The sequence below is a fragment of the Sander lucioperca genome, chromosome 19, assembly GCF_008315115.2.
Source record: "Sander lucioperca isolate FBNREF2018 chromosome 19, SLUC_FBN_1.2, whole genome shotgun sequence".
Classification (NCBI taxonomy): domain Eukaryota; kingdom Metazoa; phylum Chordata; class Actinopteri; order Perciformes; family Percidae; genus Sander; species Sander lucioperca.
The window spans coordinates 3,181,435-3,201,087 of record NC_050191.1 but is presented as its reverse complement, the minus strand read 5'-3'; the positions used below and the strand labels follow the sequence as shown (position 1 = coordinate 3,201,087).

At 42.2% G+C, this 19,653-nt stretch overlaps 1 protein-coding gene across 1 annotated transcript; it reads right to left on the bottom strand.

Annotated features, from left to right (window-relative positions):
• Nucleotides 1-716: 716 nt before the first annotated feature.
• rmdn3 (regulator of microtubule dynamics 3) lies at nt 717-17,398 on the bottom strand. Its single transcript, XM_031323910.2, has 12 exons — nt 16,723-17,398; nt 15,881-16,070; nt 9,719-9,862; nt 7,772-8,102; nt 6,537-6,639; nt 5,533-5,593; nt 5,343-5,418; nt 5,152-5,229; nt 4,870-4,968; nt 3,399-3,452; nt 1,374-1,454; nt 717-1,249 (listed from the first exon to the last, which is right to left on the bottom strand). Exons 1-12 carry the CDS (start codon nt 16,922-16,924, stop codon nt 1,193-1,195), a joined length of 1,476 nt encoding a protein of 491 aa, XP_031179770.1. The 5' UTR covers nt 16,925-17,398; the 3' UTR covers nt 717-1,192.
• Nucleotides 17,399-19,653: the final 2,255 nt, after the last annotated feature.

Sequence of the window (19,653 nt, the reverse complement as noted above, 5' to 3'; positions counted from 1 at the left end):
AAACCAAAGCCATCTACAGACTGGAAACAACTATAGCGAAGTGAAAATGATTATTTTTGTAATTATGGAACCGATCCATTAAATTAAGAATATGGTGCTAAAAAACAAAACCTACTTGGTTACTTGCTGATTATTAGTAAAAACATTAAAAGGTATAATATGCAATGCTTGCCTAGAATTCTTTTTTTTAAAGACCAACAGAAAAGTAATCTCTCTTAATCATCAGTTCTGACCCATTAGAAGTGTGGTGGTGTCTGTATCTGCAGAGACTCGGCCTGGATTTTCTCTTTTTTCTTACTTTGGCGTGTCGGGACGCTTCTGGGCATCAACAGAACTGGGTGTGTAACCCCAATAACGGCATTCTCATTTCCAACCATCGTTTGCTCCTCGTGTCTCATACCGGCGCCCAAGTTTAAAGGTGCTCTAGGCGATGTTGGTGGACGTCACTTCTTGTTGACGTTCCAAGTATTGTCAAACAAAACAGAGGCGCTAGCTCGCCCCTCCCTCCTCCTCATCCCGAATGCCGTTTGTTTGTTACGTTATGTCTGGTGGTGCAGGTTGGCGCAGTTTGTTTTTGTTGCAGTTTGTGGAGCCTGGGCTGTCTACCTCGTTTTTTTTCCGTTCAGGGGACAGGCAGCTCGCTGATAGAGATGTTTACTGTATGTGACAAAAAATGTAGCCAAAAAAACGCGTGACATCGCTTAGAGCACCTATAACTGACGCAGAGAAACAGACAGGATGAAGCTCTGCGTTCACTCATAATCCGACAATGTGGCACCTTCCAGCGACGGTGTGTGTTTAGTTATGCTTTAGGACATAACAGATGTGAGACACTGACAGAAGAGCATTTTATTCCCAATTACTGCTTTGGTCGCTCCCTCTCTTCATTCACTCTCTTGCTCTCTGTATGTCTGGCCCCTACATAATATACCTTTAAAATATACCATATACATTAAAATATATACTACTTAAAGCAATATTGACTCAAGCAATATTAAAGAAAATAAATATACAATAATATCAAACTCCATTTCACAGTGACAGTATGCAGATATCCACCAATGAAGGAAAAAAAAAAAAGTGCCATTTGTGGTGCACATCTGATTGGATGGACACGGATTGGCGGCCTGACTAGCCAATCAGTGCCCTCGGCTGAGTGGCTTCACCTGCTGGATCTCAGGAGCAAAGAATTTCAGGTTTTTCTGTCAGTTAAGACTCGAAGCTGAGCCTCCAGTTTAGTCGTTTCATCCTTGGGAATAAAGAAAAGGCAAAAGTAGAAAATGCACGTGATTGTGTAATATGCACTTAGTATTAAGACATTTTTGGGTGAATATTATGAAGCTTTGTTATAATAGAGTGAAGTGTGCTCTTACATAATTAGAGTTTGTGGGCATCTTCAGAGCCAGCTCAGTCCAGTTTGTGGCCTCAGAAATGTTCCCCAGCTTCTTGTGACACTAACAGTTCAATGAGAACATGATTAGGGTTATGTTCCTTACAATCACAATTACATTTTATTTATAGCAAATCATAACAAGAGTTATCTTAAGACACTTTACAGATAGAGTAGGTCTAGACCACACTCTATAATATACAAAGACCCAACAATTCCAGTAATTCCCCCAAGAGCAAGCATTTAGTGCGACAGTGGCGAGGAAAAACTCCCTTTTAGGGAGAAACCTCAGACAGACCCAGGCTCTTGGTAGGAGGTGTCTGACGGTGCTGGTTGGGGGTGTGATGAACAGTGGCAATAATAGTCACAATAAAGATAATGGAACAGTGACTAGAAATAGTAGTCGTAGTAGCTCACGGCGTAGCAGGGCACTGCAGAGCGTAGCAGGGCGTAGTGGGGTGTAACCGGGCGTAGCAGGGCGCGCAGCAGGACCACGGCGACAGCACTACTGGCCGACTACCCATATTTAAAGAGCAGGGCGGCCGATATCTAATATGCCGATATGTTTTTTTTTTGTTGTTTTTTTTTTGCATCTGATAAAATTCAACAATTTAATAATAACGTATGAGACACAAAATTGCTGAACTTAAACATTTATGTAACACTGTTTTTGTCTGCATTGTCTCGGTTTAGTCTGTGACGCTGGCGCCCGTAGAACGGCGATATTGAAACAAGGGGAGCGCTAACTTTGTTTACAGCAGCCACGCTGACACGGCTGCCTACAGATGGGTCAGTTTTTGCAGGTTGAATATATATATATATATATATATATATATATATATATATATATATATATATATATATATATATATATATATTTTTGTCAGTATATTTACCTTCCAAGGGTTTGTTGTTGCAACACTCATTTCGGCCACAAAAGGCTGAACTACCCTTGTTGGTAGACGCTAGATCGCAGCCAATGCGCGTGTCAATGCGGACATACAGCGCAGGCGTCAACAACATTTAACAGACATTAGAAACCTGCTACAACGCAACACTGGGATTGTAATTGCAGACGCAGACTGACTGTAACAGAGTATAGAGTCCCATCCTACCGTGAAAAATCACCAATAAAGGGCTTCTAAACCACTAGACAACGCAATCGACCCCCCCCCCATATGTTCTAAATAGTACTAAAGGCATTTATGTTTTCCTCCAGGTGAATTTTTATTTATACATGCACTGGTACATATATTGTGTGTTAGCAAGTTATGTAACATTACTGTCATGTCTTTATATTTGGCTACAAATGTATTTTAATCAGCAGTAGAACATGGGATAGTGGTGCACTCATAGACTGTAAAGATATGAACTAGTCTAACAGTCTATGGGTACACTTAAGCCTCTTGTGGCCGACACGAGTATTACAACAACAAACTAAATGATCCTGGAAAAGCTCAAATTGGTTTTACCTGCTAGCCTGGGAAAACCCTGACCAACTTCCGGCAAATTTGAGATTAGCTCTGCAAGTCCGTCAAGCCCATTTCCAATTTTTCCAAATGGAGGCACCGATCACAACCGTTGAGGCTGCGCTATCGGCATCGTGTAAAGCCTTACACGATGCCGATAGCGCAGCGACGGCAAGCAGCTTTTTGTTTACATTCAACAATTGTCGGGTGACGTAGCAGCGCTGCGGCCGCTGCTACGTCACCCGGATCTTTGGTCTGATTGGTTGAAGGACTATCCAATTGCGCCCCGAGGCGTTTGAGCGTTGGTGACGCCCCTTTTGGAAATGAACTGTGAATGGCACGTTCCCCAGACCCACTCTCAGTTACAACCGAGAAGGGTCTGGTGTCAACCAGGCTATTTACCTGCCAAAACCTTTTCAGAAAAAGTATCCTGGCAGAAGCCTTCCTGTAACCTGGCACAACCACACTGCCTGGATGTGGTCGAGTCCCTCCATTGTATCATCTATCAAATGACTCTGTGGGATCATCGGAGTGTTTACCTGTGCAATGTAAAGTCTCACTGTCTTGGAGAAACCTGGACTGAGCTCCTCTGCCTGGAATACAGTACACGAGACAAATATTTCATTAATGGAACAGTCGCTTTTACAATCACATGTCAAAGTTAAACATTTATACCAAAAAGGAAAAGCCCACTGGACACTCTCGGCTAAAGGTGGAGGGCCCTACGGAAAACAACACCAAGTTCCCCCTCCTCATTTTTCTCAAAGCATTGTGGGTGAGGGGCTCTAAGGTTATTGGGGGTTTTACAACATGTACTACTTCACCGCAACATCCCTGGTTTGAGTCCAGCCAGGAACCTTTGTTGTTTGTCATCATCCCTGCTCTCTCCCTGAGTTTTCTGTGTCTCTACGCTGTTGTACAACCAATAAGCAGGGCAGATGGGTGAGTAAAGCAGCAGAAATCTCTCTAGACATCTACACAGAGCATGTGAGCGCAGTGGACCGGTGAGAACGTCCGCTCCACAAAAAGCTGCGTTAACATTTACCAGACAAACGCAATGCCCGGAGCTCCGCCAGTAAAAAGTTTACCGGATGACAGCCTCTGGTTGCATGAAGGGAAGGCGGGCGCCATTTATCTGCATGTACTGCCCACGCTGCAGGAACACAGGACACTAGTCTATATCGACGACGGTTCACTTACGGGTGTTTCCGTGCCGGCCGGAAATTCCGCCGGATGTCCCTCACTTTCCGCTTTCTTTGAGTTCACTTTAAAACTACTTTAACCAGAACCTCCGAGCAACGTTACAGGCTGAAAATGGCAAGTTTTAAGGACAATTTGGATCGTGCAACAAGGCAGGCCTGCTTGGTTTGTTCGGGGACTGACTGTAGAGATTTACAAAGAATATGTTTACGGCCATTCCTCTCTAACTGGGACGTATTGACAATTTGCCTTGGACAAAATACACTCGGAGATACACTGGTAAGAGCGAATGACGTTTAACCGTGTATCCAGCTGATTTCTATAGCTCACGTTACTGTATTGTGTGAGCAGTTCATTTAATATTGTATGTGGCGTTTTCTTTTGCGGGGTGCAAATGTCCCACTTAAATAAATTCCTTCACGAAAACTATTTTGAAGATCCACACTCGTTGCGTCCAGAGCTTAGGGCCACCCAAGACGATCGTGATTGGTTTAAAGAAATGGAAAGGAACCCCTGATCGTTAATTCTCCTATGCGGGAACGTTGCGTGGTGTAGCCAGACCTTCCTCCCCAGCGCTGTGGACATAGGTCTGGCAACGCGAGACTACACAGAGACGGGCTCTGGGCATGCTTTGAACTCGTGGTGTCAGCGGTACCGGGGAGAAATTGGGAGTGGGATGGAGCGGGAGATAAGGAGACGCGCCAACATAAAAAAAAAATAAAAATCCGCTCCGCAACCCATCCAAAATCCTCCCGCTTCCCGTTCATTCGTGCTCCGCTCACGTGCTCTACATCTACAGTACTCTAGTACCTTGAGAAAGTTCTCAAGCGCGTCATGCAGTGTGGAGGTGGGGGGGCTCTGGTAGAGGGCAGCCGCTGCCTTCTGTTCCAACCAGTCCAGAGTGGCTACCTGCAGAGACACAGACACACGGCTGTCACAAAGACCTTTAAACTCCCGTGGTCACGTCTTGAATGAAGTACGAGCGTACTTGATGTGGTTGCCGTTCACAGTGTTGATAGTTTGACATTTGATAAAGTGTGCTTCTGATAAGACCAGAGGTAACAATACAGCCCCCCCCCCCCCTTCTCTCACCTCATAGCACCATCTGCCAAGCAGGTAGAAACACATGGGGTCATCATCTCTGAGGGCGAGTGCACGATCCAGATGCTCCTGATCGGAGAAACAAAAAGTCACATGCGGTACACAACTCTCAGGATTTAAGTAAACTGTACTTGGAAAAAAAAAACATTAGCTAAATAACCAAAATGTGTGCCTGTGTTTACCTTTAATATATGGCTGCTCTTCAGCTTGCTATGCATGCTATCATGCTGGGAGGTCAGTTCTGTCAGCACAGCAAACCTGGAGCCAAAAACAGCGCATAATTGCGACATTAAAAACACGACCGAATCTTGTCACCGGTAGCAGCGATATCTATACAGAGTTGAAATGTTAGGTAGAGGTTCACCATCTTACCATTTGTGACACTCAGCATTCAGGCCGTTCTTCTTCAGGGCCAACTCGGCCTCCTCTCGACCTGCAACAACAGCTCACAGCTCAATGACAAAAAACTACAATAGTGTTAAAGCCTCTGAACACACACACACACACAGCGGATTTCAGTTGACCTGGCTGATTAGACCTCTGCTTAAGTTGAAGTGGGCCAGAGCTTAGATGGGAACTTAGTCTTAGATTAGGTCACAAATCCTTTCTTCCAATAAGAATGGTAGAATATTGAAAGAATGGTAAAGCTGTCATTTGTCCCGCACACTTCAAACTACAGGCAAAGTCAATACAGTGGTCCTTTATTTATTTTTATTTTTTTTAATTGCTTTAAAAGCACTTATATCAGTGTGGCACTGGCTAGGGAAAACATAACTGATTACACTGTCAGTGTGTTCTTAATGCATTTGATTTAAATTCATTTTTGGATGCAAGAAAAAAAAAAAAAAATGCAACACAGTAAGTATATGTAGCCTACATACTACATAATATTTCATGACAATTTGTATCGGTCAAAGCTTATAAGTCATTAGAGAGCCTTGAAAAATTAAATGTACACCTGCCCGCCATTATTCAATCATATCAGATTCAAACTATTCAAACATAATTGCAGCTAGCTGGAATACATGGAGGGAGAGACGGAAAGCAGGGAGAAAATTAAGAAACGTACGTTTTAAAATGTTGGAGCGTCGCCTTATCCCCCCCCTTCAATTTCGCTCTGACACTGCTCAAACCATGAGTTCGAAGCATGTTCGAGCTTGTCTCTGTGTTAATGCAGCACAGTACATCCCTCTCCTTGCCACCTGTCATCCAGCAGACTTTTTGCTGGCTGAGCTCCGGGCATGAAGGGAGGGTGGGCATCCTTCATTTGATAAATACAACACAGCCGTTTTTTGTTTTTTTGGAGGGTGTGTGTGCGTGTGTGCGTGTGTGTGTGTGTGCGTGTGTGCGTGTGTGTGTGTGTGTCCGTCCATTACCTTGTTGTGCGTAGGCCTTCTTCTCTTGTTTATCCTCAGTGGATTCGTACATATCCCTGTACGCCCGAGCCAGTCGCCATAGAAACTCCCTGCTGTCTCCATACTGTGGACACAGAACATATACAGTACTTGTGCTACATGAATAAACTTTATTCTATAATAATATATTAATAATTAGTATTATTATTATGGATTAGGAGTGTCAAGATTCTCCAAATCCACGATTCTATTCAATGTTTTTTCCCCCCCGAGCACTAACGGCTATGAAACAATAAAAGCCATGAGATGGCTGAAGGGTTCTTTACAACAACAGTTTGAGTTTGTTGGAGTTTACGGGGTGTACCCGAATGCACCACGATGCTCCATCGTAGGCCAACACACTTTAGAGTTTGTTGTGTGTTTTCATATAACTCACCAGAAAGTAGAGCTGGGCAATATATCGATATTATATCGATATCGTGATATGAGACTAGATAGCATCTTAGAAAATCTAAGACGCTATCTAGTCTCATATCACGATATCGATATAATATCGATATCGTGATATGAGACTAGATAGCGTCTTAGATTTTGGATCGTAATATGGCATAAGTGTTGTCTTTTCCTGGTTTTAAAGGCTGCATTCCAGTAAAGTGATGTCATTTTCTGAACTTACCAGACTGTTGTAACTGTTCTATTATTTGCCTTTACCCACTTAGTCATTATATCCACATTACTGGTGATTATTTATCAAAAATCTCATTGTGTAAATATTTTGTGAAAGCACCAATAGTCAACACTACAATATCGTTGGGGTATCGATATCGAGGTATTTGGTTAAAAATATTGTGATATTTGATTTTCTCCATATCGCCCAGCCCTACAAGGAAGGCACAATGTTGCTACACCAGTGACTTCAGAGCAGGAGGATTTTCCAGTTTTGTTGTTTCTCCGACTCCAGCAGTGGCCGTGGTGTCTGGAAAAGTGCCAGTAAGCTAATGTTATGCTGTGTCATGAGCTGCATGCTACCGTCCGGTAGGCTACGCTGTGTCCATGTCTCTATGTGTTGTTGGTTTTTTCTTGGGACATGCGCAGGTAGGCAGGGCTGGACAAAAAAAAAACCTCAGAATCGCTGATTCCACTTTTGATTTCGATGATTGAAATTAAAAGCTAATTTTCGATCACTTTTCAATTTACAATCTAAATCGTGACATCCCTATTACGAATAGTTTCAGCACTAGTTTACTGTCCCTTACCTCTGCTCTGTTGTCTAGCAGCAGGCGAAAGCCCTCTGCCTTCAAACTGGCGTCTCCTGTGTGGAGGATGTCACTCTGAGCCAGGAGGAGAGCCAGCTCCCCGCTGGGAACTTCAGTCACCAGCTGAAGCCTCCCCTCATCTTCCTCATCCTCCTCCTCCAGCCCTCTCTCCTCCACTTCTTCTTCCTGGGAGTCTTCCTGGCGGATGGTGAGGACAGTGGCACAGCTCCTTTCCTCCTCTTCCTCAGACTCCTGTTCAGGCTCCCGCTCACCCTCCTCTTTGTCTGTGTCACGATCGGTGTAGTCAGACTCAGCGTAGGCCGTCGAGTACCTGGGACATACAGGTTTGTATTTGGTGGTTTAGTAATTTGGAGATTTAAATTAAGTAACCACACTTGGAAATTAGATGATCCTTGGAAAAGGATTTTTTTTTAGCAGTGGGGGCAGGTCTGTCCGAACAACAACCCCCACACCGTCAGCCCCGCCACCAAATGTGTTACGTATGAAACGGAACTGACACTTTGCTGCAACACAAACAAATATATTTATTCACACACAATGAGGCATATTTTCAGTTGTGATTGAACTGTATTTTTTGAGGAACTATAGGGCACTTAACATCTACAACAGGTCTACACTTAGAATGGACCCACCGCGGTGACGTTTTGGTGGAGCTGTTCGTTTAATAGTCGACTCGGAAGAAAGCCAACGTTTTGACAATAAACTACATCAACACAACAGTACGTGGAGTTTTGTACAGCCATATTTCTGATACCGTGGTGGCAGAAATTTTGCCGTGGTGGGCCACCACTACAAAATCAACAGAGGAAACACTGTGACTGTCAGTCAGTTACTTAGTATTAGCCACACTGGGCACTGTTTAACAGCCTGTTAAAACTTTAACAGCCAACTCAAATAGTTGTTTTAGAGATTAACAGGAATTGGCTAATGAAGCTTGTTAAAAAGCCTTCACAGAAACAGTTGTATGAAACCAGGATCTCAGCCTGACCTGGTCCTGCACAAGATTACTACATGACTCACAGGCCATTACTCCAGAACTCTTTACCAGAGGATAAGGATTTTTGCCACCCAATCTGCCCCACAAACCAAACACACTAACAACAAAAAACAAAACAAAGCTGCATTGAACAATATTTTTCAAGTTACATGGATCAAATGACTAGCCTGGTCCTACCAGACTGGTACATTCCATTTGTACAGAGAGTCTGGCCACTCTCCATTGACAAGTGTTAACTTCCTTGTAGGCGGGTACTCTGTTGAAGTTTAAAACTATTGGATCTGCCCAGAGCCACTCTGAATCTGCCATAACCAATCGTTAACGTTTGGTCGTGACGTATGTCATGCGCATGTGCAACAAGAGGGGAGACCAACATCGGCTTATATTTAGCATTAGCATCGCTAGCGTTAGCCTTAGCCAACTCCTTCACCACTAACGGAGCGAGCTGGAAAATCTAACTTTTCCCAAACCCCGTGGGGGAGGAGGGCCACAGCATCATGGCCACCAACACAACTCAGCAAAGATTGTTCTTGCTCGGGCTTTAACTTCTGGATATTCGGCAGCGTTGCCGCCACAACGGACCGAATGGCTTCGCTCGCATATTTATCGCGCACGTCCTGACGTCATGGTTCTCAGCCACTCCCTCTGTTCGCTGATTGGACCGCCAAATATTTGGCCAGAGAAAACCCAAGAATATACCGCAAACCCAGACAGAGTACTGAAGGGAAATGAAAGGAGCCAGGATATCAAATGACTATGACGCAGAGCAAAAAGGTAGGAGTATTGAACAAAAAAATGAATGCAGTTTTTAAGAAAATACTGCTCAACAATCATATACATCATGTAATATAATACATGAGATCACCAGAAATACAATATAAACAGTACGCCCAATCATTAAGCGAGCGTACTGCTTTTTAACGACATACCCTCCTTCGCTGGTCGTTTCATACGTGCTGGCCATGCCCTGGCTGGCAGTGAAGTAGATGGAGCTGGAGCCGGTGGAGTCATTGCGTTCCCTGTGGACGAAATGGCGCCGCCGACGTACCCGCTGACTGTCCTCCACTCCCTTTCTGAATGTGGGGGAGGAGGAACACACGTTCACATCAGTCAAACAACACCGACAACCTCCATGTGGGGAGCCAGCCCCACTCTGGTGTATTACCCCATTACTGTAACATTCTGATTATTGTAACATTATGTTCTGCTTTCAGTCAAAGACTTTAAGGCACTCCTACAGACATATTATGACAAATATGGTCACTTGTTTAAGAATCTGTGTATTAATATTGATTTGTTGTATTATCTCGGAAACCTCAAGCATAAAAACCAGGGATGTCCAGATCCGATCACGTGATCGGAAATCGGCCCGATCACATGGTTTCAGACTCGATCGGAATCAGACGTTACCTCCCGATCAGGACTCGGATATGTATGTATATATATTCTCATTATTTTTTAACACATCAATAGTTATGCGGTGGCACAGAGTTAGACCCTTTTGACTCCACACAGAAACAGCAACGCGTGCGGCATGACATCACTTTGTTGCAGAGACGCTATTGGTTAAATGCCGGCAAAGTAGAACACGGAAGCAGCTTGAAGCGGAAAGCGCGAGTATGTCAGCGGTCTGGAGGTATTATAAAGTTGAATTATTATAGAAGTATCGAATCGGGACTCGGTATCGGTAGATACTCAAACTCAAATGACTCGGACTCGAGGGCAAAAAAACCTGATCGGGACATCCCTAATAAAAACCTTTGGTGTGTGATCTCACATCAAGGCTATAACCAAGACAGCATTTTTCCATCTCAGTGACATCGCAAAAATTCGACCAATCTTATCATTTCATGATGCTCAAACTGTAATCCATGCATTTGTGTCCTCCCGACTTGATTACTGCAATGTCCCTTTTTCTGGCTTTCCAAATTGTGCCACTAGAGGCCTTCAACTTGCTCAGAACACTGCAGCCAGAATCCTGACAAAAACTAGAAAATATGATCACATAACACCCGTTGTGGCCTCTCTTCACTGGCTCTCAGTACAAGTGATTTTAAGGTTCTTCTTTTAACATATAAGGCCCTGTATGGACTAGCACCACCTTATTTATCTTATTACACCATATACACCGGCACGCACTCTCCACTCCCTTGATGCTGGTCTCCTGGTCATTCCCTTAGTAAACAATTATTCAGTTGGTTATAGAGCATTCTCCTACCGTGCCCCTCATCTGTGGAATGGCCTCCCACCACATGTTACAGAAGCTCACTCAGGTGAGATTTTTAAATCTAGATTAAAAACCCACCTCTACTCATTATACTATAGCAAACCGTTTGTTGCTGTCGGTTATTTCTGTGTTCCTTCAATTGTAAAGTGCACTGAGACCATGTTTAATGGTGATTTTACACTTTACGCTTAACTGCAACTCAGCTTGTCAAGTCTCCAGAGGCTGGTTTTAGAGCGTAAGGGACGTCACCTGTTTCAACAGCCAATAGCGAAGTCAGCTTGTAAAGTCAGCTAAAAACTATAGAAACAAAATGACCCATACTCCATTTTATTTCTGTTACAAACTGTCAGCTGGTTAAAATTGCAGAGTTTTAGACGGAAGCTAAATAGCGAGCATGATCTATGTCAAGCAAGCTAGAGAGTGACTGAAGGGAGGCAGCGGCGTTAGAACAAAGCAGTGAATCAGAGAAATAAAAACGCTGTTTCATCACTACGAAATGCAACTTGTTAGAAAAATTATACTTAGAACGGTTTTTGCTTCAGTTTCTCTGTTAAACCATTTGCATCCAAACTGCGGTTTTAGGATTTCTGTCTTTCATGTGTTAATCATGAAAGCTTAGTGACCTTGCAAAGAGCACAGGATGCATCCTGAGGGCAGAGCGCATAATGTGGAGGAGATGCCGGGCATGACCAGACATAAAGAGAAAAGCTACTGATTGCATGAACCGAATAACTAACTTGACTCCCAACTCCTTTAAAAAGACACTGTTGTGAACACATCTTCAGTCTTTTTTTTGTGAGTGTTGTAAACTGACTCTTACTTGCTGCAAGTAAACAATCTTTTAAGAGAACTCCAGTGATTTTGTCCATTCTTTGATAAATAATTATCCTAAGGGACTGTTTGTTATTTATTTCAGGGGCCACCGGAGGAGTTTTGTGATCTTTAATCAAAATAGACCGGACCCTCCCTTCACCAGCAATACATTTTGGATGACCCTCCAAAATGATATGGAAAAAAGGGATGACCCTCCCCAACAACGTATTGATGCCTTCTGTACTGATTTGCGCTTGGCAAAGATATATAGATACCCATTGTTTTTTTACAGCCATGACTTACGTGATAAAATCTCTGCATTCTCATCTTACGCATCACACTCCTCTGTTATGGTGTGGTGGCCATTTCAGTAGATTTACTCACTAACATTGTTGTGTAAACACAAAGCATTGAAACTAAATGCACACTTCCTGCATTACTGCATTACTTCAAATACTAAGTTACCCCTTTTAGTAAACTAGTATTCACATGAAATAAAACAATAAAACATTGAGACCATTCAACAAAGGACACTGGGAAATAAATTCAACACTGGTTGCTATGGACTCGTCACTAGGCTTCCTCAGTCATTGTATATTTTAGCATATAGGTAAAGCTGCTAAAGCTGAACATTATCCAAAACTCCATTTCTCAGACAAGCGTCAATTTGGGGGCTTGCATGCTACCACCACTCCTTCCTTCTCAAATCGTCTGTCGTGTGATTTATTTATTTATTTATTTATTTTTTTATGTATGTATGTATGTATGTATGTATGTATGTATGTATGTATGTATGTATGTATGTATGTATGTATATATATATATATATATATATATATATATATATATATATATATATATATATATATACACACACACACACACAGTATCTCACAAAAGTGAGTACACCCCTCACATTTTAGTAAATATTTCATTATATATTTTAATGGGACAACACTGAAGAAAGCTGTCCCCTCAAAATAACTCAACACACAGCCATTAATGTCTAAACCGCTAGCAACTAAAGTCAGTACACCCCTATGTTAAATTCCCATAGAGGCAGGCAGATTTTTATTTTTAAAGGCCAGTTATTTCATGGATCCAGGATACTATGCATCCTGATAAAGTTCCTTTGGCCATTGGAATTAAAATAGCCCCACATCATCACATACACTTCACCATACCTAGAGATTGGCATGGTTTTATGTCAGTTTGATTTGCATTGAGAGATGACTTTATGGAAAGTACCCCATGCCAATCTCTAGGTATGGTGAAGGGCATGTGATGATGTGGGGCTATTTTAATTCCAAAGGCCAAGGGAACTTTATCAGGACAGCACATTTACACTGTTATACAAGCTGTACACTTAATACTTTACATTGTAGCAAAGTGTAATTTCTTCAGTGTTGTCCCATTAAAAGATATAATGAAATATTTACTAAAATGCGAGGAGTGTATAATATATATATATATATATATATATATATAGTACACTATATATCAACCCCCAAATGTAAATGGCTTGTGTGACAAATAGAATTATCAGTTTTACAGTTTTTCCTCTATCATAGCATTTGTTTTACATTCTGTTTGATCATGATTAGTGATAGAATAAGACACAAATAGAATAGAAAATAGGATGAGTCTTATTTTATCAGAAATTATGACTATGTGTGCCACGTGCACACAACAGGTATGTTTATACTACTTAATCCCATTGTATTTGTTGTCCCAGTTTGACAGTAAAGGTAAGTTAACCTGGTTTAATTTGCTGTGATATGTGAGAGGAAGTGGATTTGATAGTACTGCTTACATAACCAAATAAAAATAATCTCGTAACTAGCACTGTGTAGCATGTTGTTGGGTTAGATGTAAACACGGACTTTTGATGACGTCGTGAAGTGGCATTATGGGAGTTGTAGTTTTCATTGTTTAACATAATTGCCGATTCAAATATATTTGTTCACGGATGGGTTTATCCATTACAGTTTTATCCACGTTGCGTTTAGTAACGTTTATTCATGTCATTCTGATAAAAATAGCTTCCCCCACATAATTAAGTTTTCTTGATTCGATTTGTATTGGTAGCAAGCTAGCTGACCAGTTAGCGAGCAAGCAAGCTAACATTAAGCAGCAGCTAAAACCACAATATCACAACATATTTTACGTCAGTGTCACTTTTTGGATGTTTTCAGCACCGGGGGGAAAAGGGTTTGTTGTAGCGTTACTCAACACCGCTGAGACGGGACCTGGAGATACCGGCCGAGGATACGCCTACATCAATAGGATGGCTGCCGGGTGTTGCTTTTGGATTCTCCCCACCTTCACCTTTTGTCCACAGGACAGTCACCATTTGTGGGTCAAACGTAACTGTAAAGAAGACCACTAAACGCTAAAGGGGGGACAATTTCAGCACAACAACAGCCAGAATCGGACGGCCTGTTTCCCCGACGGAACATAAAACTTTCTGTTACTGCCATTAGCATCGTTATCACCCGGCGCTGGAGTTTGTGCTGGCTGGGTTCGGACTGCTGTAAGTTAAAGATGCAGTAGGTAAGACTTATAAAACTAACTTTCTGTCACATTTGCTGAAACTGACCCTATGTTCCAGTAGAACTACATGAAGCAGGTAATAAAAAAAAATCCAGCTCCTCTGGCCCCACCTACAGCCTGTAGTGCGATTTGCAAAAATCCACAGTTCCCTGTTCTGATGCACCAATCAGGGCCGGGGGGGGTGTCTAACTGCGTGTCAATCACTGCTCATGCACACGCATTAATTCTCCCTTGTGGGGGGAGGGGCTTAGGAGACTGTTTTGGGCTTTAGCAGAAAAAGGGGAGGGACTGAGAAGTTGTTGATGTTTTGAATTTTTGGCTAAGTCCTGGATCTTCGCAATCCTACCTACAGCACCTTTAATGATAGTGGCTGGCTGCTGGCTAACTGTCGATGTGTCGTGTCCTCGGTGCTGTTGTCGGTTCTCATCCCGACTGAAGTCCCTTAGCAGCGGGGAGTGAGGCAGAAAAACCAGGGTGGGATAGCTGGCTAAATTAGCAGTAGATTTGTCTTCTATCTACGGCTAACGTTTACACTAGCTGGCCAACGTAATCGTGGGTTAGCCTAGTGCTGTCTTTACCTTGATCAAAACAATTATACTTAAAATAACTTCATCAACGTGTTGAACCATGTTGTAACCTTATAACGTCAACGTTCCCCACCGAGCATTAGCATGAGCTAACGCTAACATAATTTTCAACGTAGCACATAACGTTAAGCTGCATCAATCGTTACCGAAATGTATCAATAAATAAGATCTCTGCTGTATTACTGTGTTGTAAGTGACATGTACTCAATGACAACATTGTGCTGTGTGACAGAAAGCAAGCTGTATTATTATTCTTCTTTCTGTGACATTGTATGATTTACAATTTCTCTTGAACATATCATCTGGGTTCCCGTGTTTTGACTGAAGTTAGAGGAACTAGAGGGTCATTAAAATAAAATAACATTTTCTCTAGCGTAAGTACACAACTCAACGAAATATATAACATAGGTACAGTCGTTAAACATTTTAATGCAAAAATGTTACATATTGTACCTTTAAGTTAAATATGTGTGTTAAAACTTCACCAGGGGAAACGTACTTCACCTTCAGAGGCTCGGGGGCAGCTCAGTCGCTCCAGTCTTTGCCGGGATGCAGGGCCACCACACCGCAGCTGACTCGCTGTGTGTGAGCCAGACTGTGTGTGAGCCAGACTGTGTGAACGTCGCTCTGCACGTTTGATGCAGGGACGTGGCTAAGTATTTGAGGGGCAGGGGCCTAAGATTTACAATTATTCCCTTTTGCTCAATTTATTGTTTGTTTCAATGCTTTGAGAAGCTTGTGGACATAGTGGTGGCTTGTTTTTGGAAGACCAAAGTTAGGGGGGGGCAGCTGGAGGCAAGGCTCTACAGTGGGGTGGGCAGCTGCCCCCCTGTACATCCGCCACTGATTTGGTGTCATCCTCAAAAAGGCTCAGTAGGGCAGATGCTATACCGTTCACAACTGTGACTCACTTGACATCCTGGATAATCTGCTGGGCGATGTCCTGCAGGCCGCCCCTCAGCTCAGCCACCTCTGAGCGCAGTGAGGCCACGCAGGTCAGCACATCATCCAGCTGGTTCCTAAACTCCAGCTGTTGCTCCGGGGACAGGCCATGCACCACTGCCTCCACCGCTGCCAGAGCCTGCTGCTGGGCCTCCGCCTCTGGAGGAGATAGGTAGACACAACATATTAGATGTGAGTTTGGACTTGTAATTTAGTCAAGTCTTCCCCGACCCCTAACCCTTCTCTCCCCCTCCAAACATGAACACGCATCCCTCTGTCTATTTTCTTCTGCTTATCCAGGTAGTACCCAATTCCTCCAAATCCTCCTGGGAGACTGAGGCGTGAGCCCCTGGTTTACTATCAGCTGTGGTTGGCCCCAATGCATTTAGGTTAAAAAAACAACCTCTTACTTGCCACATTCTATGAAGTTGCCATGTTTTATTTTTATTTTATTGGTTTATTTGATAGGGACCATGCATATTTATGAACGATGTTGTATAAAAAAAACATGTAAATATGCCAGAATTAGTAAAAAATAACTACTTTTCATCTGCAGTCCCTAGGCAGGTGACATAAGACTAACATAAAGACAGCCAGCAGTCATACAGCATTCATTCACTATAAATTAAAAGGTATACATAATGGTGACATATACATTGACAAAACAAACAAACAAAACAAAAATACATGATGACAAAATACATTGTTCATCCACCATCTATGCAGTTGGAAACAAACATATCTTACGCTCTCTTGCACACACAAGACAAGCTCGGGTTAGTGCCAGCAAGGCAGAGCAGAGCCAACCCACCCTGTACATCCATGGCATCCCGCAGCAGCACGGCTTTATCCACCCCGTCAAACAGCCGGGAAGCTGGCCGGGCCTCCAGCACCAGTCTCTGGGATCTTCTCCTAACGATCTCCTTGTAAATTATGAAGGCAATCAAGCCACAACCGGCTGTAGCTCCGACAGCAAGCCCGATTAAACCGTTCCTCCCTAGCGGCGTGTTCATTTCTCCACACTCCGCAGACGCAGGTCGTTTATAACTAGCGTTAACGTTAGTTAGCTAACTCCCAAGTGCCGCTTTCATTTGTCACCAAACATGACTGTATGTAATGTATCTCAGGATGCCAACGACATGACTTCACCCTCTCGACGTAAATTATTTTAGTTCCGAAAAAATGTGTTGACAAGGGGCACGCTTACTGCTAGCACGTTAGCCTAATCCCATTAGCCTTTCACTGTTATCGTTTAATAGCTAATGACACTGACAACTTGTTATAAGCTTGACGCAACTGTTAATATTTTCCCTTGAGACCTCACCTAGTTTTATATAGACGACACGTTTTAAAGCTTAACGATAAAAATAAAATAAAAAAAACGGTATGTTTGCATCATATCAAGGTGTGCAAATGTCGGCTAGCTGCAATGATGCTATCAAAATGTAACGTCACATCGGCAGCACGCAGCACCCATGTCAACGAGGCTAGTGCATGGGAAAATAACTTCCGGTTCCAACTTACAAAATAAAAGTCATTAAATGCTTGCTTGTGGGAAATAGTTGGGTCTTTGCAAATTATAGTGTGGTCTAGACCTAGGCCTACTCTATCTGTAAAGTGTCTTGAGAGAACTCTTGTTATGATGTAATACTATAAATAAAATTGAATTGAATATAAAGAAATAGACAGTTGTCTTAATAGAAATAAGAATACAATTGAAAGTCTCAATTATGAGATACTTAGTTACGAATATAACAGCCGGGAGGGCATGAGACGGGAGCATAGACTGTATATTAATAATATATTATGTTAATAATAATAATAATAATAATAATAATAATAATAATAATAATTTAATATACAGTCTATGGAGTTCTCCAGGCTGCAGCCATACCCGACTCTAATAAAAAGGCAGAGCGCTCTCTCCCCGTGGGGTCGAAAATCCAGCTGTTCCACTTGAGGCCTGGAGAACTTCCGTTGTGTAATCTGGATGCAGCATTTTTTTGTTGCATTTGTTTTCATGATTCGTGTGCTTTTCTTTTTGCATCGTTTCATATTTGCAGTGCGTTTATGTATTTGGTTGTGTTGTGTGTATTTGCAGTGTGTTTGCAGAATGCCGCGCATGTGTTGTCAAATTAATGAAGTTGTTTTTCTTTTTGCATCGCTTCTTTTTTCGGGGTTTGTGTGCTTTTCTTTTTGCATTGTTTTTTATTTGCAGTGCGTTTATGTATTTGGTTGTATTGTGTGTATTTGCAGTGCGTTTATGTATTTGGTTGTGTTGTGTGCATTTGCAGCGCGTTTGCTGAATGCTGCGCATGTGTTGTCAAATTAATGAAGTTTTCTTAATTTGCTTGTGTTTTGTCTATTTACGTGTGTTTTCTTAAGTTGCAGGGCATCTGCCCCTGTCAGCCACCGTATTGAGTAAACGTTAATTCAACTTAAGCCATTAAAGGTGCCCTGCCACACATATTTCATTACTTTGTGGTGATGTGTGAAGTTCTACCATGGACACTAACATTTTTTGTGGAAAAAATGCCTTGGTTATCTTGTTTCAAGCCATTCTAGCGTGGTATAGAAAGCCTGCAGGAAGACTCAGCTCGATTTGTGCCAGTTTTAATTAATATTTAACGAGCTAAGCTGGTTGACTCTGATTGGCTAACAGCTAGCCAATGAGAGCCTGGCTATCAGCATCCTTTACCCAGCGCAACTGGGTGAGCTCATGAATAGTAATGAGCTCAGGCAACACCACGTCAGACTGACCAGCTTTTGTAATTGGCCCGATTTCTCCGCTTATTTCTTTTCAGTGGCTAGAGCTGACAGAGGAGGTAGCAGTTCATTTTCACATTCACAACATAACACAAACACATATGGAACTAACATATTTAAAAAAATACAAGTAAAAACGGTTTTGTGTGGCAGGGCACCTTTAAAATGTATGATTTAGTCCATTATTCAAGATGGCAGTGATTTTATTATCTGGAGGAACAAAATAAAGGGTTGTTCGCAAACAAGATATTAGCTGCCAATTTACAGACATAGGGCAGATCATTTTGTAAATTTAAAATAACAAGGGCCCTAAAATGGACCCTTGTGGAACACCGGTTTGGTAGCAACTATCCTATTTATAGTAAAAGAGTAGTTGTTGACACAGACCAAATTATTCTGTCAACGTTTGTATGTGTGTGATGATGACACAAGGTTGGAATCATCTGTTGTTTTTACCCATAGATGATCAGGTTGTATTAGCAAGATGGAGAAAATATTCAACTGACATTTTGAAAATAACCACATTAGTACGCTTGTTTGTTTAGAACCAGTAAAGCCAAGTGTTCATAAAAGAAGTCCATTGGATGATTACTGTGCAAATGGGGAAGCTCTCTCAGTCTTTAAGGAACCAGGAAGCATGTAGTCTTAATAACATGTCGGCCTTATGAATCATAAGATTGAAAAGTCAAACAAGTGACGCTCAGACCACATATTTTGGATTCAGTTTTCATGCAAGAACAGATTCTTCAGAGTAAAATCTCTCCATAGCAATGGGAACAATCTCTCGCACCATTTTCCTCTTTCTCTTTAGACTCCTAATTAATGTACAAAAAAAAAAGCATAGTTGCATCTGTTAATCTGTTGCACCTGCATTTGGCTTTGCTCTAATTGGAGCACTTAAACATTGATGCTGAGTAGGAAATCTTACATTGGGTCAAAGTAAATTAATCAATGACTTAAGTTAAACAAAGGTTCC

Coding starts and splice junctions, on each gene's coding strand:
- rmdn3 (XM_031323910.2), bottom strand. CDS start 16,924: ATGAACACGCCGCTAGGGAGGAACGGTTTAATCGGGCTTGCTGTCGGA. Junction 6,640..7,771: donor TGCTAGACAACAGAGCAGAG/GTAAGGGACAGT, acceptor CTGTGTCCACAG/TATGGAGACAGCAGGGAGTT. Junction 4,969..5,151: donor TTGGCAGATGGTGCTATGAG/GTGAGAGAAGGG, acceptor GTGTCTCTGCAG/GTAGCCACTCTGGACTGGTT.